Source organism: Chionomys nivalis, chromosome 22 (assembly GCF_950005125.1).
Source record: "Chionomys nivalis chromosome 22, mChiNiv1.1, whole genome shotgun sequence".
Taxonomy (NCBI): Eukaryota; Metazoa; Chordata; class Mammalia; order Rodentia; family Cricetidae; genus Chionomys; species Chionomys nivalis.
The window spans coordinates 7,174,042-7,196,683 of NC_080107.1; the positions used below are offsets into that span (position 1 = coordinate 7,174,042).

Here is a 22,642-nt window from a genome sequence, read left to right on the forward strand (position 1 = left end):
GCCTTCAGGATACTTGGTTTGCTGCCTAAATAACAGAATGCTTTTCTCAAGAATTAATGACTTGATATCTTAAGTATTGAAACAAGTAACTGTTCTAGTTGTCCTTTTTTTGCTGTGGAACAATGGTCTACACCCTGTCACTTGTATTATAAATAAACACTGATTGGCCAGGCAGGAAGTAGAGATGGGGCAAGGAGAACAGGAGGATTCTGGGAAGAGGAAAGATTCAGTCTGCAGTTGTCATCCAGACACAGAGGAAGCAAGATGTGACTGCCTTGCTGAAAAAGGTACTAAGCCACGTGGCTAACACAGACAAGAATTATGTGCTAATATAAGTTTTAAGAAGTAATAAGAAGCTGGAGCTAATAGGCTAACCAGTTTATAGTTACTGTAGACCTCTGTGGGTTTTTTGGGGACTGAACGGCTACAGGACCTAGTGGAACAGAAATCCAAATTGATACTTTGTGTCATGTTAAAGCAGTCTTCAGTCGATACTTTGTATCATGTTAAAACAGTCTTTTGCTGTCTTCCCTCTTTTGTATTGGGGTGTACATGGGTGTATGGAAGACAAAACGAGGGTGAACTCAGCATTTAGTATTTGCTGAGTTGCCCTCCCATTACTAGCCTATGTTGCTGTGATTCTTTCTTAGCTCTGTTCCTCCTACCTAACATTTTCTAATCCTCATGCTCCTACCCTGGAACCTGCCTGGCTAGGATCGCAACAGAAGTCACCCCAAAAAGGTGGTTCCCCACACTCACTGTAAAACAGCGTGCAGGGCCGCCATGGGGACAGGAGCTTCATGCATCTCGTATTTACCAAGCCTTGTGGGGCAGAGGCAGGGTGTGCAACAGTAAGCCACACAGAGTGGGGGCATGTCTGATTTGCACTGTCTAGATTAGTGCTGACACACTGTGCGACACAAGGACATTTCACAGAGTGCATTCCCTTCGTGAATGCAAAGGACCTCAGAGGATGAAGAAGTTACAACCACATTTTTTCTGAAGTATGTGCTGTCCAGAGGTTCTATAAGGATTTTAAAGTCAAACATGCATCTTTACAGTTGTAATCGCTAGTGTACAGATATAGACTTAGTTATTCTTAATGCATGTTGTGTCATATGTTCCCACATACCAAACTCATATGCTATAATGGTGCTCTAAGCGTGGGAAGGATTCCGTCTTCTCTGAGTTTTACCTTTGAGTCCCAGTTAGCAAAGTCTTATACCTATTGGCCACTAGGGGGAGATATACCAGTCCATGGTCTTTCCCCAGCTCCTGAATTGGTTGTGCCTAACCATTTCATACAACCTGTGATCCCAGGGACTAGACTTAGTGACCCATACCTTTAATCCCAGCATTTGGGGGCAGACATCTATGAGTTCAAGGCCAACCTTGTTTATATAGCAAGTTTTGGGACAGCAGGATTAGAGAGAACCTGTCTCAACAAAACAAAAACAGCTAATATACCCACAGGTGTGACTAATAAGCCATTGAATTTGAATAAAATGTGACAGTGGTGTGTGTGTGTGTGTGTGTGTGTGTGTGAGAGAGAGAGAGAGAGAGAGAGAGAGAGAGAGAGAGAGAGAGAGATGAGCATGTGCGTGTATGTTCACTATGACACAAGTATGGAGGTCAGAGGTCACAATTTTCTGGAGCTAGTTCTCTCCTTCCATTGTAGACTCTAAGACCTGACCTCATTTCCTCTGATTTGCACTGCAAGTTCTCTCATCGGCAAAGCCATCTCAGCAACCCTGGAGTCAATTCCCTCAGGCTTGTCCGTACTGCCTGGGTGTGAAGAAGACATTTTCAGAAATCCTGATGATTAATTATAGTACCTGTAAATAGAGCTGCTTTTTAGTGTAGCACATAACCCTCAATCAATTTCTGTAATAATAAAGATAATTAGCTGAGGGGACCCTGCAGGTGTCCAGGCAGAGCACAAACCTTGAAGAGGAGTGAATGAAAACTCGGTTCAGATCAACTTCCTCAGCCTAGATCAGACCTGGGGAGTCTGACGTCCGGCCATTCATTGTCAGCATGTTTAAAACAGCACAGTTTGGGGGAACGTTTCCAGGCAGCGATCATTCCCGTCCCAGGTGTGCAATAAAGTTTAAGGTGTGACTGCTTTGAAACTCCTTTACAAAGTACCTGTGACCATGAAGACGGGTGCTATAGCGAAAACTATCTAGTGTAGCCTCTAACTGGGATAGCATAGTGATCAGCAGGCCATAAAGTACAGGTGACATCCCCCCCCCCCCAGGATGGGTTCTATTAACCGGGAGCTAAAGAAACAGTCTAGGGAGGGAAGAGCCTAGGATAATCATTCTGGGACATTTGGGTGAGGTCTCCCTCTACAGCAAAAGGTGGGTGAGGTCTGCCTCCAGAGATAGCAAAAAGGTCACAGGTCAGTAACAATATCCACTCCCAGCCTTCTGGGCAGAAAACAGGTCATTCTTCCTTTGAGGAGGAGGCCCTGCGTGTTTAACATTCCTGGGTCCCTAGTGCCCTGTGGTCATAAGGACTATTGTGGCCCCCTAACAATTAGCCTAATATGCACCCCTCCTGGAGGTTACTGGCAAAGGGCTGACTACTGTTTCATTTCAAATGAGGTCTAGGTTTAACTGTACAAGTTAAATCAACTTTACCTCACTCTGGAAGGAAGCTCATAGATGATGAGGAGGAGATATTTTCTTTCATACAAATGAGAAATAACTATTCCTTCCAAGCACGTTCGTTAGTTTAACTGACTAGACTTAGGCAGTTAATATGTTTGTATACGGAACTATTCCTCACTGAAGGACAGACATTGGCCTTCTGTCTGACGTCGTAAAGCAGAAGGAAGAAGCCTCCTGATGGCACTTTGATAACAGTTGACATAGGATGATGCTGGTCCCTACTGTGCTAAGTGGGCAGCTGTTTACTTATTTGTAGTGATCTTTTTCCTGGAAAACTGAAGTCCAGGCTCCTGCTCATTTTTCAGCCATCACCACTCCATCTTGGTTTTGTAAATGTGATGTTCACCTACCATTTCCATCAGAAAATTCCAATGATCATGATGGCATTAACTCTACAGAATAAGAGGCTCACTGCTCACAATGTCCATAATCCTCCTCTAGGAGTGAAAACAGACTCCAATGGGAGTCTGGGGCACCGCCTACCCTGAAATTCTTCAAGGAGGGTGTGGTAAACAGGTGCAAGAAGCCCCAGGACAGGTGACAGTCAGGACAGGTGACCTTAGAGGAAAAGAGCGTGGTGACTTTTAGCTCAACCCAGAGGAGCAGCTGTGTGCCCACTCCAGCTTTGGGAAATGCCTCCCCAGAGCACCCAGAGATGCCCTGAGGCACAGCACCACTGGAGTGGGAGACTAGTCTGTGGGGAAGGATCAGAGGCTTAACCCAGGAAAGTGGCAGGGGGCACAAGCTGGGGGCTGAGAACTGCTTAAGATCTAAAACGTTTAGTCTGCACAGATGGTAAAGAAAGGGATTAGGCAAGTGCTCTACCACTGGGTTATGCTCCTGTCTTAGTTAGGGTTTCTATTGCTGTGAAGAGACACCATGACCGCAGCAATTCTTACAAAGGAAAACATTTAATTGCTTACAGGGCAGAGGTTCAGTCCATTACCATCATGGTGGGACATGGCAGAGTGCAGACAGACATGGAGCTGGGAAGTAGGGAACATCTTGTGCAGGTAACAGGAAGTGGCTTGTCTCACTGGGCATGGCTTGAGCATATATAAGACCTCAAAGTCTGTCTCCTCTATGACACACTTACTCCAACAAGACCACACCTCCTAATAGTGCCACTCCCTTTAGGGGACCATTTTCTTTCAGACCACCACAGCCCCTAACTCCTAACATGTATTTAAAAGCTTAAATGAACAAAACTCACAAACTAAGACAAGCTACCTTTTGAATTAGAAATACAAAAGATCAAGCATTGTTTATCTACAAAAGACCCATTTAAGATCATAGACCACAAAAAGAAAATAAATATCAATGTAAGGAAAGCTATGCCAGTTTCCATGAATCATAAGAATTGAGAGAAGCAGTTTTAATACCTGGCTAAATTTAACTGAGGTGAAAAGCGTCAGAAAGAGCAGAGAGAAGCGTAATGAGCAGTTAAAAGCAACAATCAAGATGCTAAAATGGTCACAGAATACATGGCGGTAATAAAAAACAGGAGCCAAGAGTGGAAATTAATTAATTCTATTTAAAGATTCCACACTGATTCTTAGAAGTTCATCAAAAAGAAAGGGCGAGGGCTGGAGAGATTGCTTTGTAGGGGAAGCCCCAGCCAATCACCTTGCTTGTAGGGCGGGGTCCCCTGAGGATATTTTTTACTAATAAATATTGCTGGTGTGCTCCCCCCCACCCCGCCCCTTCTGCTTTCCTGTTCTCCGCTGGAACCTCGGGTTCTGTAAGTCTTTCCTAATTAAAGCTGAATATTTTATTATAATTTCTGTCTGCAGCTACATTGCTTCCTTGGTGGGAGCACCCACTGCTCTAGCAGAGAGCCTGAGTTCAGTTCCCAGCACCCTTGTCAGGTGACTCACAGCTGCCAAAACTCCAGGTCCTGGTGGATGGCACACGCGCGCATACCCACCCACCCACCCACACACTAAAATAAAGGTTGATTCATAATAACATTAGTAATTAATTACAATGAGTTCAACTGAAAGGAAATATAGAATTTTAGATCCAACAAAGGATGCACTTCTCTCTAATCACATTTGGAAAGAGTCAACCTCAGAAAAACTGTATATATCTGACCACAGTGATAGAGAAATTAAAAAACAGAAAACAGTAGCAATTTGAGATATAAGCCCTATTAGGTTTGGAAACAAACCTGGCTTTACCCTGCTAAGCCATTGACGGAAACAGCTTTATTCATTAGCCAATAAAAGCAACACATATACAGAAGGACTTCCCACATCAAGGGAAGAAGTGGAAGCCAGAATCCTGCTAGGGTTCTGGGCCAGTTAAAGAATTAAAAGACAGGAAAATCTGAGGGCAACAGATAGTAGCAGGGAGAATCTCAGACAGGGCAGTGGATGGTAAGTCAGCCTTGTTTCCTTTTGTGTCTTGATCATCCACAGCCCTTACGTCCTAGAAATAGCATGTAAGTATTGGTAGGATGGACAAACAATTTCTAAGGCAAAAGTTTCTGCTTGACATATACCTCCTCAACAGTCATTAAACTTCTCTGCTCTAGACAGAATAATCCCCTCTTCAAGGTGCCTGAGGTATAGTCCTTGCAATCTACGAATAAGTTAGGGTATGTGACAAACTGAAGTAAGATTGCTAATCACTGGGTCTGTGGATGGTAGCCTGGGTATCCTTTACTTCACACCTAATACCCACTTATGAGTGAGTACCATGTTTATCTTTCTGGGTCACCTCATCAGGACGATCATTTCTAGCCCCATGCATTTGCCAGCAAATTTCATGATGCCATTGTTTTTAACAGCTGAGTAATACTCCATTGTGTAAATGAAGCTCAGAAACAATGAAGCTCAGAAACAATGAATCTCACTATGGAGGGGAAATGGAATAGACATCACCCATGGATCAGGGAGTGATCTGGATGGGTGGGTGGGGATGGAAACAGGAGGTATCAGGTAGGGTAGGATGGAAGGAGAGAGTACTGGGAGAGACAACTGGAATCGGGGAATCTCTGGGACGATCTAGAAACCTAGTGCAATGAAAACTGTCAGGACTGTATGAGGGTGACCCTAGCTAAGACCACAGCCGTGGAGGACACTGAATCTGAACCGGTCATCTCCTATAACCAGGTAAGACTTCCAGTGGAGGGATTGGGACCCCAACCCAACCACAAACCTTTGACCTACAATTCGTCCTTTCTACAAGACACGTTGGGGTAAATTGTGGGAGTGGTCAACCAATGACTGGTCCAGTTTGAGACCTTGGTTAGGGTCTCTATTGCTGCAGTGAAACACCATGACCACACAGCAAGTTGGGGAGGCAAGGGTCGATTGGTTTACACTTCAGCATTGCCGTTTATCACGTCATCATTCATCGGGAACTCAACAGGGCAGGATCCCAGAGTCAGGAGCTGATGCAGAGGCCATGGAGGGGAGCTGCTATCTGGCTTGCTTCCCAGGGCTTGCTCAGCCCACCTTCTTATACAACCCATGACCACCAAGCCAGGCATGGCACCACCCACCATGGGCTGGGCCTCCCCCATTGATCACTAAATGAGAAAATGCCTTATAGCTGGACCTCATGGAGACACTTCCTTAGCTGAGGCTCCTTCTTCTCTGATAACTGTAGCTTGTATCAAGTTGACACACAAAACCAGCCAGTACAAGACCCATGTAATGAGAGTGAACCTAGTTCTGACATTGCCTCGAGGGCTCAGAGACCTAGAATAGAACCAAACACACGACTGGCAATAAAATAAAATGAAACAATCAACAAAATATTTCCTAATGATATTCTACTGTACTCAGACTGCTGCCTAGCGCAACTGTCGGCGGAGAGCAACTGATAGAAACAGATGCAGAGACCCAGGGCCAAACATTCGCTGGGGCCTCGGGGAATCCTGCAGAAGACAGGGAGGAAGAACTATAGGAACCAGAGGAGCCAAGGACACCACAAGAAAACCCGCGGAACAACTAACCTGGCCTCACAGAGGCCCATAGAGAGTGAGCTGACAGCCAGGGGTGTGTACTAATTGACATATGAAGAGACTCTGGGCTCTGTTTTATGACTTGCTCTTCTGGAATGAGGCATCTGACATGCAGGGAGATTAGTGCCAGGGACTTTTCAACAGGAGAGCATTGCCAAGATTCTGTGCCAACAGGAGAGTTAGTTAACTCCACTTCCTTTAAAGGCTTGTCATTTGTAATCATCGCTGCTCGGATTACTCAGTCCTGCTGGGTTCCAGCTTGGGAGAACCCTTCTGATCAAAGTCAGTCTCGGGGCAGGCAGAGGCTCGCTAGGCTCCCGTCTGTGCACAGGAAGTTCTGTTATCTTGCTCTAAGAGATTGCATTGCCTGCCTGCAACTTTTTATTTATTTATTTATTTAGTACAAGCATACACACTGTATAATACTTTTTGTTTTTCAGTAATCTGAGCTTCATAGAAAGTTTCCAAGGTAGGATGTGGAGGTCTCTTTAACTTTCCAGCTAGAGTCCCTCCACGGAACACCCTTGGCAAAGCCGAATAAGCACCACCACCATTTTTCTGTTTTTCTACCAGCGGCAAATGTAAATTCACACTGCCCTACAACTGAGCTCCAGAGCCCTGTTCCCTTACAAAACTTCAGCTCTGTTAGAACCATCTCCTGTTCTCTGCTACGGTAGTCTTTTTATTTATTTGTTTATTTCGAGACAGGGTTTTGCAGCACACAACGCCTGTCTGTGCTCTATGTGCTACCATACAGTTCCTGAGCTTCAAGCAAGGGGCTGGAGTTTGAAACACACAAGCACACACAGAGACAGAGAGACAGAGACATGGACATCTAGTCATTGGTAAGAAGCCCCTTTATTCAGTAGCACCATGGAGGCTTATATGCCCAACAGTCAGGTGGGCCAACAGGTGAAAACCTTATCCTCTGATCCTCAAGGCCAAGGCAACCCGCAGCGCTCGAGAAGCAGAGCTGATAAACAACTTTGACACAGCGTTCAGTAACTCAGATCAGAAGAAAAGTAAAGATCTCTAGCAGGGAAGAGCAGCTGGAGGCCAGGACTCCAAATGGTCCCAACAGGACTTCTCTGTGTCACTTTGGTTCCTGTCCTGGAACTAGCTCTTATAGACCAGGCTGGCCTTAAACTCACAGAGATCTGCCTGCCTCTGCCTCCTGAGTGCTGGGATTAAAGGCGTGCGCCACCACCGCCCAGCCACAGTAGTCTTTTAATTTGCCTTTATTCTTTGTTAATTTTTTTTGCTAGTTTAGTTATTTCATATAGGTAGAAACACACAGTGTATGTCTTTTTCTTTTTATTTCTTTTATTTTTTGTGTTTGAGTGTGTTTCTGAATGTGAATATGTGAACCATGTGTTTGCAGTGTACAAGAAGGCCAGCGAGTGTGCCAGATCCATCGGAATGATAGACAGTTGTGAGTCACTGTTGTGAACCAAGGGGGTTCAAGGGCTTTTCCTCCCTGGGCCATCTCTTCAGCCCACAGCATTTGTCTTTTTAGGACTTATGTCACCTAGTATGTTTTCATGGCTTATACATTTGTACCATGTCAGAACTTCCCTCCTTTAAAAGGCTACATAATGATCTGGTTCAGGTTGCTTGTCCAGTCAACTGTTAGTGGACACTTAGGTGGTTTCAACCTTTTGGCTATTGTGGATATAGTTACATAATAGTCCCTCAAGACCTTGGCTTCAGTTCTTGTGTATCTCAATATGAGCTAAACTGTCTCCCCACAAAATTAGATCCATCCCATTGTGCTGGACTGAATCAGTCAAAAACAGGAACTCTACCTTCTTCAAGTTTAGAAAACTCAGGGAAATTCAATATTGCTGGGACCTCATCATTGTATTTGTTTAGCTTCATTTGAAGGGATAAAATTAACTGACACCCTATTTGAAAGTTCTTTCCCCTGGATTTCAATTCACTAAAAGTCTCAAAAACTACAGTTTTAGCACTGTCTTCATCACTTAGAGTAGCAAATTCTAACCTTTTTTGAGCAAAGTGCTGTCAGAACTTGGAGAATTTGTTATAGCTGCTACAAAAAAAATTAAATACCACTGTGAAATACTTAAAATAGCTTACACAGTTCTTCAAAGGTTCAAATTCCTTGACAGCAAGTGACAAAGGACACAATACTAAGAAACTGCAATGCTCATTCTCTTTGGCATTGACTTTGGCACAAAAACAGTCAGTATGGGTCCACAGAAATGGCTCTTCAGTTAAATGCACCTACTGTTCTTCCTGAGGACCCAGGTTCTGTTCCCAGGATCCACAGGGCAGCACACAGCCCTCTGCAACTTCAGTTCTAGTGGATCTATCGCCCTCTGCTGTCTTCTGGGAGCATTACATACACAAGGTGCACAAACACGCATGAAGGCAAAACACTTATATACGTAAGATGAAAATCAGTCAAATCTTAGAAAAATTGCAGTTTGCTTATGCTGAATATATATAAATATTTGCTAAATTTGACAACTACTTCTGTTGGTAAAGATTTAACTTATTGAATACTATTATGAATCATGTTTAGCATATATTTGTGTGTGTGCCTGAATATATGTATATGCACCACAGCTGTCAGAAGAGGACATTTGATCTCTTGGAAAGGGAATTATAGGTGTCTGTGAGCCATCGTATGGGTGCTGGAAACTGAAACCAGGTCCCCTGCTAGAGCAGTAAGGGCTGGTAACTGCTGAGCCTTCTCCCAAGCCCCTTAAAATGACAAGTTGGTGTTTTTATTGTTTTTTTTTTTTGTTTTTTTTTTTTTTTTTGAGGCAGGGTTTCTCTGTAGCTTTGGAGCGTGTCCTGGCACTAGCTCTTGTAGACCAGGCTGGCCTCGAACTCTCAGAGATCCGCCTGCCTCTGCCTCCCAATTATTGTTTTTTTTTAAAATGAGTTCATTGTTTTACAAATTCCTCCTGCTGACTAGAAAAGAATTGAGGAATCCCCAGGCTACCAGAATCTGCTGCACCCCTGGGATCATTAGAGTCAGGAGTCATTTTGGAAATAGCCCCACAGTTCCAAGTCTGCCTCCGATTGCATCTGTTACATGCACAGTGTGGGTGATACTTCTCACAGATTTGGCATGATTTTTCTTGGGTGCTAACAAATCCTGACGTGTAGGGCTCTCGCACAATGGTCAGGTGCTTGCTGAACTCATGGATTTGACCCGAGGCCTCTCAAAGCCAAACACCCTAAGGGCTTCTAAGGTGATGTTGTCTGAGCCCATCTTGTGTTGTTATGACAGGAGCCTAAACCTGGATAATATTTGCTTTTGTGGCCCTGGGGATGGAACCCCAAGGCTGGCCTTGAACTTGTTATGTAGCCGGGGAGGACTTTGAGTGTCTGGTACTCCATTCTTCACCTCCTGAGTGTTAGGATGACAGGCCTGTGTCCTGGGGACAGGTTTATGGGATGCTGGGGATTGAACCTAATGCTACACATGTGCTCATGGAGCACCATGTCAACTGAGCTCCATCTCCAGCCGAGATTAGGGAATGGAAAGAGGGGAACTATATTGCTCACAGCTCTGGAGGCGGGGTGCCCCAACACACCTGTGTCTGAGTCCCCTGCCCCCAAGCCGGCTTGCCTGAGGCAGATGCAAGAGGGAGGGAAGACCAGATTGCTTTAACAGCAACCCTTTCTGTGCTAATCAACTGGCTCCCTGGGTTATGCCCTACTGATGGGGTCACCTTCTAAGTCCTGCATCTCTTTATATTATGATGGCAACTATATTTCCACATGCATTTTGGAGAGGACATTCAAGCCAGTGTCACCATTGGACACTTTCATGAATTTAGCTTGAACACCCTCCCGCTTGTTTACCCCAGTGAATAAGCTACATCCTCCCTTAAAAAAAACTTCAAATATTGTTAAATACACTAATTCATGTTAGATAAAATTGTGAAGAATTTAGAGGAGGGCTTTGGCCTCCTCAGGATGGAGATTCTGAACTTGAACATTACTGATGGCAGAAAAGTGTAATTAAGCCTTAAGAGATGCTATATAGACATGTTTAACTCATGCCACCTAAGGGGTAAATGGGCAGAAACTAAAGCCTGGAGCAGACTGTGCCAAGGCCAAGGAGAGTGGACAAACAGTCTCGGTTAAGTGCTGTCATCAGTCTGGAATAGGCAGTTAACAGAGAGACTGTCTCGGTTTCTTGTGTCCTGTCCGGAAGCATGCCTTATGAATACTTCAGACAGTGGATCTGCAGAGATCTTGTGTAATGCTAGGCAGATTTTGATAGAGGGAATATTAGTGTCATAGATATAAAGGTATTTTATTCCATATGGAAAAAAGAGAATAAGAAAAGCTAACTGAAGGAACCTTTTTCTTTTTTGAGGCAGGTTCTCTATTTAGCCTTCACTGTCCTGGAACTCATTCTCTATATAGACTAGGATGGCCCCAAACTCACAGTGATCCTCCTGCCTCTGCCTCCTGAGTGCTGGGATTTAAGGTGTGTGTTCACTATGCCAGGAATGTAATTTGGAAGACTTAAATTGCAAGCTTTAGAGAAATGAAACTTCAAAAAGAACCTCAACCACTGTCACAATGCGAAGAGAATTCTCAGGGATACCGTGGAGGAGTAAGCATTTGAGAGAACCGAGGGAAGGACAGCTGAATGCGAAGGCTTTGATTTTCCTTGGGAGAAAACCTCTCTGACATCTTTCCCTCTGGATTTCTGTAGATAAGCACCGAGTCTGCAGAGGGGCCTGACCACTAAGTGAGTTTGGGAAGTTGACGCTTGATACATTTGAAAATGATGCAGTTTTAGGAAACAGGAAAGAGGCCAAGGCAGCTCACAGAGCTTGTTCTATGGGTAACTTGTTAAGAGCTGGGAGAGCCCTGACCTATGGGTAACTTGTTAGGAACTAGAGAGCCCTGACATATGGGTAACTTGTTAAGAGCTGGGAGAGCCCTTACCTATGGGTAACTTGTTAGGAGCTGGAGAGCCCTGACATATGGGTAACTTGTTAAAGAGCTGGAGAGCCCTGACCTATGGGTAACTTGTTAAGAGCTGGAGAGCTCTGAAAGGATTTATTTCTGTTTTTGTCCCACCTTCCCTGTTAAACCCATTTGTGACAGTGTTCTTGGTTGTTGACTTGACTACTTCCAGTATTAACTAATGTACACACATATATAACATAGTGTATACCTATGTATACAAATACACATATAATATGTACATATTAACTCAATTATGTATATAATATATATCATATATGTATACATCTTATACATCCTATCAGTTCTGATCCTCTAGAAATCCCTCATACACCAGTATTCTAAAGAGAGTAATTCTGTTCGCTGAGCCTGTACGGAAAAGCAGGCAAACAGCAGTCTGCCTTGGGAGACTGCCTGACCAAGCACCTTGAGTTTGGCCAATCCACTTCCTTGACTGCTTGGCCCAGGTCACCTGGAGGCTTTCCTTCTGAGCAAACAGGCTGTTGACACGAGCTCAGTTGTGTTTGTCTTGCTCTGTCATTTAATTTTGTAAGATAAACCTAAATCAAGAAACCACTACCTAAAAAATCAATAGCAGTTCAGTGAAACTGGACCACACTGGTACACTTATGGAGACAGATTAGTGTCATCTATGGCCCGAGTTTGTATTTGGACAAGGTGACTTATAGCCACCACGATCATTGTCCTAGATACCATTAACAGTCAACTTAACCCAGCCTAGGGTCATCTGAGAGCCTCAGTTGAGGGTTTGCCTGGATCAGGCTGGTCTGTGGGACGTTGTCTTGATTACGAATTACTGCAGGTGGGCCCAGCCCACTACGGGCAGTATCATCCATGGGCAGGTGGTCCTGAGTTATATATGAAAACTAGCAAAGCCTGAACCTTGAAGTGAGCAAGCAGCATCTCTCCACGGTTCCTGGCCTGACTCTCCTCAACGATGGGCTATGTTCTAAAGAGTGAGATGAAATAAACCCTTCTCTTCCTGCGTTACTTGGAATCAGGGTGTTTCATCACAGCAACAGAATTAAACTAAAATGGTCACAAACTGCAAAACCGTCTCCCTGTTATGTCTCATTTTCCGGTTGATTCCCCATTCCTTTGTTACGTGTAGCTAGGTGGGAGGGAGGCATCTCATCCTTGTTTCAAGATACAGGTTGTAACTTTGTATCGTCTTTCCCTTCCTCAATCCCTCTGAACTGAGAGATTGGGGGGATAGCAACAAAGTTACAAGGAAGCCTGCTTCTGTGGTAACTTTGTATCGTTCTTTCCCTTCCTCAATCCCTCTGAACTGAGAGATTCTGGGGGATAGCAACAAAGTTACAAGGAATCCTGCTTCCGTGGTAACTTTGTATCGTCTTTCCCTTCCTCACTCCCTCTGAACTGAGAGACTTGGGGGCATAGCAACAAAGTTACAAGGAAGCCTGCTTCTGTGGACACCGGTCACTCATGTTAAAGCTTCTGCTCAATACAAGCCAAAGAAAGCATCCCTGGGAAGTGATACTACGGGGTCTTCACATTTCTGTGCTCAGACAGTATCAGGATGAGGCTGGGTACCACTCTGTAAATGCACCGTAGTGGGCCAAGCTATTGAAAGCCCCCAGGGTTTGGAATAGCTGGATTACCTAGGCTTAACTGTGCGTGTCTGTAATCCCAACATGTGGGAGTGTGATACTGGAGGATTGCAAGTTCCAGGCTAGTCTGGGCTACCAGAGACTTGTCTGTAGGAACAAACAAACACAAGAGGGGGAAATGAGGAGACAAAAGAAGAAGTTGAGGCACTCATGATTCAGGGTCAGTAGGTGCTTTCTTTGACATTCTATGAAAGTGTGTCTTCTTTTACCTTTAAAAAAAAGAAATTAAGAGCCTTGGTGGTCAAGGCTGCTGAGAACCTACTCTTCCTATGTGTACAGACTAATCAGGACACACTGTCTCTGATTTATGGGAACTGATTCCACCAGTCATGGGAAATGTTCCCTCATGAAAACCCTCTTTCCGGGGCTGGAGAGATGGCTCCACGGTTAAGAGCATTGCCTGCTCTTCCAAAGATCCTGAGCTCAATTCCCAGCAACCACATGGTGGCTCACAACCATCTGTAATGAGGTCTGGTGCCCTCTTCTGGCCTTCAGACATACACACAGACAGAATATTGTATACGTAATAAATAAATAAATATTTGAAAAAAACCCCTCTTTCCAAACGAACAACTACTGGTGGGCCCAAGAGTCTAGGGATAGGCAAAGACCTTCCCTGAGGCATTTGAGTTTCACAATCTTTGTGGGATTCAGCTTTACTTCTAAAATCTAGAAAGAAAAAAAAAAGCAGAGAACTGAAGCAGACCACTAAGTCTCTTAGTATAAAGTTCCGAATTCAGGAGAATGTCTTTCGCTAGCATCTGACTTGGTTGTGCAGTTACTCCATGAAAAGACCTAGAAACACAGTTGGAGTGCATTCTGAATCTCCTCCGGTGTCGCTGAAGTCTCTTCTGGAGGTGAACGTGCCACAGTGATTTGGGTGAACAGTAATGTTTTGAAGAAGTCATCAGAATAGCACACAAATCTCTTTATATGATTTTATTTAAAATTCTTTGATTTTCCTGGGTTGTTCCAAATGTAACATTCTTGTATACAGCCTGAAGAGGCATGGTTGTTATTCTGAGTGGTTACAGACAATCTTTTTAGATTTCCCCCCTTGAATTACCATTGTTAGGAGATCTTTATTCTGCTAGACGTTGGTTGGTATTCTATTTGTAACGGTAAGTTAGCTTTTCTCGCTGAAGGTGACCAAATCTCTAAACAGTACAGGGCCACTATCTTTATGCCTTCGGATATAAGCACAGCAATTTTGGGTTGGGGTTTCTTCCAACAGGAGCCCTCGTCAGGGAGGAAGCCCATCTAGGTAAAGACTGAGCTGTTACCTTTGCTCTGAGATTGTCCGCTGGGATCTCAGGACCCAGCTTTGTGGAAGGAATTCCCTTCAACTTTCTTCCAAGCCAGGAATCCTGTCAGTCCACCGAGAAGCCCCTGAGAGATGCAGACCAGGCCTGGATGAAGCAGGGATGGGTTCCAGTTTTTGAGTCAGTTTCTGATTATCCGGCTGCTGAGGCTGCTCCACCAACGCACTTGGATGCTAACACCCATCGTCTTCTAGATTTCAGTGTGCTGCCATCCTTACCACCATGCTGATGTTAGGCAGGCATCACAACGACAGAGCAACAGAGCAGCATTCTCACCTATGTGCTTGTGTGTGCTCTGCCCACCTGCCAAGTGTACACTCGTGCTCAGCTGGGGACAGAATCCAGGGACTTGCATGGGCCAGGCAGGTGTTCTGCCACTGATGGACACCCCAGGCCTTGGTTTGGGTCCTTGAATAAGACTTTCCCACCAACACGAGAGACCTACTATCAGAGCTACAAAGAGAGCTGGTGCTGAGACAAGGATAAAGCATTTTGGGGTGGGAGGAGGTCTCATCCCACGTGTCCTTCAAACTTCCCTGGGGATGGATCGGAGGGCCTTTTTAGCTCAAGTCAGAGTTTTCAGAGAACTCAGGAATCAAAATCAAACATCCAAGATGACTTGTGGTCCAGCTGGGATCTACCCACACCCCTGAAAAACATCTTTACCACTTAGGAGACCAAATGTCCCCCCTGCTATATCCCACTTCCCTTTTTGCTATTCTTTCCTTTCCTTCTGCTGCAGAGCCCAATGCTGATCATGCTGTGTTTGCTGGGCATGGGGTACACAGTGCTAATCCCCGCACTCAGGAGTCAGAGGCAGGCAGACTTCTGTGGGCTCTAAGCAAGGCCAGGCAGCACAGTGAGAAGACGTCATTTAAAACAACTCCTGCTGTATCAGATAACCTCTGGGAACTTTCCTACTTCCAGTAACAGGATCTGGGGTGATGACAACAGGAAAGAGCTTTAGGCCTGCCCAGTGGGAGATCACTAGGTACGAGGACACTTGCTTTCCGTTTCCTTTACAAAACCAGATTAATTCTTTGTTTCCAGATGAGGAGTGGGGGCATGCAGGACACACACTTCGGGAACAATGGAAGTTTCAAATGTTCATGAGCACACAGTGATGCATGGAATAGTTCACAATCCCAAAAGAACAGGCAAGTGTCTACCATTGACAGATAGGGAACGTTAGAAATGACAGAACTGCTTAGTCTGCCTGGAACATGACATGTCATATACACAGATCGAAAATGTCACTAGGCCCTTCATTTATATGCACAATTTCATGTTTTGTATATAAGCTTAAAGTTAAGTTTACTTTGTAAGATGTCACATACAAGCGAAGTGAATAACAAACAGGCCTGCAGAAGTGTCTCTGCCTCCACCAGCTTCATCCTTATCAAACAACCATCCCAAAGCTGTTGCTTGAGTCCCACAGCTTCGTCAGCTTCTTTCATCACACAAGAGAGGACAATGCCTTTGAGGTCTTTCTCTATCTAACCCCTCATCCCCCACCAACCTGATAGTAACCCTGTACTCTCAAAGCCTGAAAACTACCCTTCTATGTTACATGGTCATTTTGATATGAAAAAAAAATAGCCCTCTAAGCAAATCTATGATTTCTACTGGTTTACCAGAACCAGAATTGAGTGGGGTCACCTTCTCTTGGAATGTGTTGAAGCTCGACTGAGTGGTAAAGGCATGGGAGGAGTTGGCAGGCATGTATACAGCTGCCCCACACCCCAATCTTCTATGCTATAAACACAAAAGTATGCAAACTTTAATTTTAAAAAGCAACAATAACAACAGACCAAGAATTGCTTCTGAGTGGGGAGGAAAAGATTACACACCCCAAAACCTATGGGGATAATGGATATGTCACTACTGTGACTGTCATGGTGGTGTCATGGTGTCTGCAGCCAACAAATGTCAGGTGGTACAGTTCTAATAGCAAACACTTTTATTCCTGAAGATGAAAAATCAAGAAAGAACAGGCACACGGCAGGAACAGTGTTTTGAGCACTTTAACAGTTCAGTTGCTCACTCCGTCTACATGACAGGTAGAAGGAGCAGGTGGATCCCAAGCAGGACTCCACATTATCAGACCAAAGATTTGATACTCTTTTATATACAATGAACTCATGTTTTAGAAGGAAGGTATAAATAGCAACAAAACTTATGGAAACCAGAAACTTGTTGTTATTCTTTTTCCTACCAGCCTGGAAAGCAACTAGTAATATATGTTTATAAGGAAATTTTAACTCGTGAAGAATACTGTTCAAGAGGAAAGGGAACGAAGTAGTTTCTAATACTGAATGACTGAAATTCAACACAAACATGGCATGTTTCACAAGCAACGACGTGGTGCCAAACAATAGAAACAGGTGTCCACTCTTTCATGGTTAGGACCAGAGGTCAGAGAGACAAGTTTGTGACCTTGAGAAGCCAGTGGAAGAGTTCAACACCAAGTTCTCCCACAACTGTCGCCCGTAGCCCAGAGCCCTACCCACTCATGTGTGGGGCATGTCACACCACAGCGATTTTAAAGGCAGTTCATCTCTTAGATCCCAGTTTAGAAGAATGAAGGCACATCCTTCTTAAACAACTCGCCATTCTCCTGAAAGCAGATGCTGCCAGAAGGCTTCCTGTCTCAGTAAGAGTTCTGAGGATGATGCTGATGGAGCTAGTTTCTGCTTGAGAAAGTGCCACGCAACGCACAACTTTCAAAGTGTACATTTTACAAAATAAACTCAGCAAAGACAGAATCCTGGTGTGATAATAGTCTTTCATAAAATCCATGGAGCCTTGGGGGCAAAACACCCACAAAAACAAAATGACATTTTCCTCAGCTCTATGGACACATTCCCCCCTCAAATTTTCCCCCAAAGAACATTTCTAGAGCACAAAAGAGATTCATAATGGTTTAATTAGATACATTTTATATATCCCGAACATAATTGCTCTCATAGAAATAAACTAATATTTTGTACACAAACTGTATTTACTGTGCCACATTCATAACACACTGAGCCAAGTGCAAACATCTGATCCACGCCCTGGTGTGTGGAGCTCGGCTGCCACAAACGCTCCATTATCGAGGATGACAGACCAGCAGTAGACAAGATGAATACTCGAACCCACAAAAGAGTAACAAAAATACTCTTTAGTATTAAGCAAAACAGGCAAATCAGGTTTTCTTCCGTGTAACTTCCCTCCCTCTCCAAGCTCCTTGGGACTGGTAAGGGGTCATGCAGAAAAACACAAGGCCAGAGCACAAGAGATTTGGGGAATTGACAATTTGGCATCCTCTGTACCAAAAATCCCTTGGTTTCCCTCAGCCAGAGAATTACATTTAGTCCCTGCTCTCACGTACAACTGGTATGATAATGGCAAGGTATCTTAAATGAAATTCTCATTTTTTTACAACTACCGGACAGTGTTTTAAAGTAATCCATGAAAAATAATGACTATTAGAAATAACCAAACATCAGCAACACTGAAGAGGGAGTTTGCACCTTGGTTAGCAGCACTGAGCATCAAATGATTGGTTTTCGGTGAGCCTCTGCGAACGCTGGCATGTACCATTGATCGGTTCAGTCTGGGCAAGCCCTCAGGCTACTGCCACCAATTACCGCTGTTACTAATGACATCTCTCTGGAGGGGAGGGAGCTTGGCATAAAGCTTGGGAGAAGAACACAGACATACCAAGCCCTCCTAGATCTTTGTAATAAAAAGCAAAACAGTAACGCCTTCATGAATCTAAAGATTTATGTAAAGTTCCAGGAATACATCATGTTTTATCAAGAAAATAAGCTAATATTCTGTCCTTTTGCCATTTAGCTTCAAAAGCCAGAATGTTATGTGAGTGACATTCCAATGGGGCCATAACTTTTTAACCACGGTGTGAAGACAAGGAGGGATGGGACCGTGACTTCAATACCAGCGCGTGTTCCCTTGGGCAGTGAGCTAATCGGGTGTTACAGACAATCCGCAGCCTAACCAAGGGCTGGATGGTCACACAATTCGGAAATCTGGATCTCAAAACAGATTCAAAATGGAGGCTACCACACACAACACGTGATTGTAATTAACAGGACACGGGCCTCATTTTCATCTTGAAACCTAAATTAGTTTCAGGGTGGGACCTGACCATCGTTTCCTGTTTGTATTTGACCTCTAACCGTATTATGTATCCAGCAAAGGCCTTACCTCCTCTTTCTCCCTCCTTCTCAGGTAACACAAGCCCTGGGCACAGTCATTTCTTCCCTGGTGGTTCCTGGTCTTCCGCCATTTGTCAAACTGACAGCCCCTCTCCTCTCTGGATCATCTCACCCCCCAGTCCTTCCTGGTCACACCTGTCTTCTGCAGGGTTCTTTTCTTACCTAGCCACTGTGAGGCAGTTTTAGGAAACGCCACTAAGTACAGGTGAGACCCATTTTAAATCATACTGTAAGCTCCACTAAGGGAGGAGAACCAGTCTGTGAGGAAGCCAATAGGATTCTAATTAGGTCCTAATTCAAATTAAATTTAGACACGAAAGAAGGTGCACAGATAAAAGGACATTAGCTTGAATGAAGAAAAGAAAATAGTCCATGACAAGTGGAAGATTTGACAATTGTGAGGCAAACCACCTAAGATTTCACAGAGGAGTTCAAAATCAAGGAGCCGAGCGCAGGGAGGGCCGTGCGCCGAAGCTCAGCTCTGGCTGACTTAGGGAATTAGTGGGAGCGAGAGTCCATTCTAACGAGTGCCAGCTGTGAACATGATGCATGGACTTAGACGCAAGAAGGTTAGGATAATTAAAATAGCGTGGAAATTCTGAGTTTGCCTCTGTGTTCTCAGCAGCAGCTTTGGGTTTAATGGCAAATTACCCATTATCAGAAATGCTTTGCTGGGGAGAAATAACACCAAAATTGGTGCTTCTTAACAAAATATAAAATGTTACTAACCTTGTTATCAGAGTCTAAAATAACACTTAAATTCAGATGGTGAGGATCTAAGAATAAAACTCTAACTGACAATAAAATATATGTAATTTTCTAATTCACTAGGAAGCCCCCCTACAGAGATTTAGTTTTTAAACATACAGGCATTTATAGAGTCATGTACGTGCAGGAACTTAGGAATGCTAATGCAAGCTTCCTACACAAACTTCTGTGTACCCGTGGAGGAAAAACAAAACCTGAAGAATTCAAAACACAGCTTGCCCGCCCCCACCTTTGGAATGGATACATTTTTTTTTTAGCCAAGTTTTTTATTTCTGCCCTTAGCAAGGTAGATGATTACTGTGTAACTGTATCATATGGAATTGCTTGACTTTAGAAAAGGAAGGTGATTTGCATAGGATCCATTTACATAATGCAAATAGGCTTTTGTTCTCTGTGGAATCTGAACCGTGCCAAGGAGTGGGCATGAATCAGGGATGTGCTGTATGGCCTTGTGTGCCACTCAAAAACAGTACTTCATGGTACCACCCGGCCCAGGCAGAAACTCCAGACATCTGTTACTTCCTAATCAAGTTTTAACACTGATGACAGGTATCCAAATAAAATACAGCATTGCCAAATGCCAGGACGCACTGTGAGGTCAAACAAGGAAGGATGGTTTACTATCTGGACACGGGACGGGAACTTAAAGAGCAACCTGGATGCAGAGACCTTAGAGGACCATCCCTTAGCCCTCTTGCCCTTCAGAACCACCACACGGTAACTCGGTCAACAAAGGAAAATGGGTTTTTCCTTACTTAATCTTCTTATATCAGCTGAGTTAATGTTCTGACTGAGAAAGTGAATCCATCCCAGGATTCTAACGATCTGTCCTTCACATACACCTAGGAGCACACATTTTAAAAAAATGGTTTATTGTACATCTTTGCATTTCTTAAGGCATGAACAATGTAAAGATGGGATGGGTTTCCGGAAGCATCACATCTATTTTGACGAGGCTGGTACAAGCACACCACATCGAAAAACATTTCGGGTCTGAACTAACTGACTGCTCTGGCCCAGGAGCTCTAAGGTAGGGGATGACGCTTTCAGCCAGCAGACCAAACATGTAGCAGTACTGTCATTTTACACTCCCCGATCCGCGTGAAGCACCGGTTAGTGTGTTCTTCTTGACCAGCTCTTCTGCCTTTGGATTTTATACTCCCTTCTTTCAGTCTGCTTTCTGAGGAGGGCATGGGTTTTCTTTTCTTTTCTTTTTTAATTGTGTTTTATTTTTTTAAGGAATATGGTTGCAGCAAAACAGAAAGGATCCAAAAGTGGTTAGGAGCCTTGTCTAATGCACTTTTGAAAATCCATTATAAAGATGAATAGAAAAGCAAATGGGAGGTTTTCAGTCGACCCAGAAACCACGCGCAGCTATAAGAAACATAATTGTGCATAGTTATTTATTCATCCGGAGTGTGGTATGTTAGCTACCTCTACGTCTCCAGTTTACCACAGCACAGGGCTCTCTACTTTGCTAAATCCAGGGTCCTTCCGAAGCTCCCAGTAGGTGTCATTAGAGACCCAGGCTTCTCTTTGATTTGCATCAATTACTTTTCTGTGGAAATATAAAAACCAACATTAGACACAAATTACATCAAGGCCAGATGAGAACTCAACTCTCTCTCATATATATGCATATATAATATATACAGTACAATATATAATATAGTTAGTGTGCTATCTGCTAACCATTGATAAGCTAGCAATGTCTGGCCAGAAATAAATAAACTGTTGTCATTAAATGACTGAAATGAAAGCAAGAAGAGAAAGACATAGGGCAGGAACTAATTACCTCTAATCACCTCTGGGTAAAGGGAGACAGCATGGAGGCCCAAACACGGCTCTGTAAGTACTGTAAGGAAGATCTTCCTCTCAGGAACTATAGAAATCTAAGTTACTTAAATCTTTAGATTCAGTATCAGAAGTTGCAAAAGCCTTCATGACACCCATGTCTGAAGGGCACACTGCAGCTCTGAAGGTCACACTGCAGTCCTGAAGGGCAGACTGCAGCCCTGAAGGGCACACTGCATATCTTTGAAGGGCACACTGCAGCCCTGAAGGGCACACTGCATATCTTTGAGGGGCACACTGCAGCCCTGAAGGGCACACTGCATATCTTTGAGGGGCACACTGCAGCCCTGAAGGGCACACTGCATATCTTTGAAGGGCACACTGCAGCCCTGAACGGCACACTGCAGCCCTGAACAGCACATTGCAGCTCTGAAGGACACACTGCAGCTCTGAAGGGCATACTGCCATCCTGAAGGGTACACTGCAGCCCTGAAGGGCACACTGCCATCCTGAAGGGTACACTTCAGCCCTGAAGGGCACACTGCCATCCTGAAGGGCACACTGCGGCCCTGAAGGGCACACTGCCATCCTGAAGGGTACACTGCAGCCCTGAAGGGCACACTGCCATCCTGAAGGATACACTGCAGTCCTGAAGGGAACACTGTGGCCCTGAAGGGCACACTGCGGCCCTGAAGGGCACACTGCGGCCCTGAAGGGCACACTGCCATCCTGAAGGGCACACTGCAGCCCTGAAGGGAACACTGCCATCCTGAAGAGTACACTGCAATCCTGAAGGGCACACTGCGGCCCTGAAGGGCACACTGCGGCCCTGAAGGGCACACTGCAGCCCTCTGAATGGCAAGTTTGCACTTCCAGCACAGGATGATCGTGAGATGATAGCTCTAACGGGGAGGGTGTTGCCCTGAGCTTTTCTGCGCATGCTCAGGAGGATGAGTGATGATGGATCTGGAAACTACAGTCATCTCCATGATGTTTATATAATCCTTTAAATAATCCTGTAGTAATCCTCTTTGATCCTGCCACAGTGGGGCTAAATATGAGCAGAAACAAGCTCTGTGTGACAGAAATAAAATAAAATCCTAATGAAGTCACGGTGCCCTTGGGGGTAGAATCCCAATCACTGCTGCCTGAGGAGAGGGAACACAGTTCTACCACTCCAAAGGGTCACGATGAGGGAACAATGCCCTTTGGTGAGCTCCTCTCTATCTCACTGCCCACAGAGAGAAAGGACCCATTGAGAAGAACTGCTCGTTAT

General features: G+C 44.5%; 1 protein-coding gene across 11 annotated transcripts in view; it reads right to left on the reverse strand.

The window, feature by feature from the left end:
* Nucleotides 1–14,230: 14,230 nt before the first annotated feature.
* Nucleotides 14,231–22,642, reverse strand: part of Osbpl6 (oxysterol binding protein like 6) — a 169,703-nt gene continuing 161,291 nt past the window's right edge. For all 11 annotated transcript variants that reach the window (XM_057755243.1, XM_057755252.1, XM_057755251.1 and 8 more), the window contains one exon: nt 14,231–21,130. In XM_057755243.1, the coding sequence (XP_057611226.1) occupies nt 21,022–21,130 (109 nt within the window). In that variant the 3' untranslated portion in view covers nt 14,231–21,021. The remainder of the gene's footprint in view (nt 21,131–22,642) is intronic.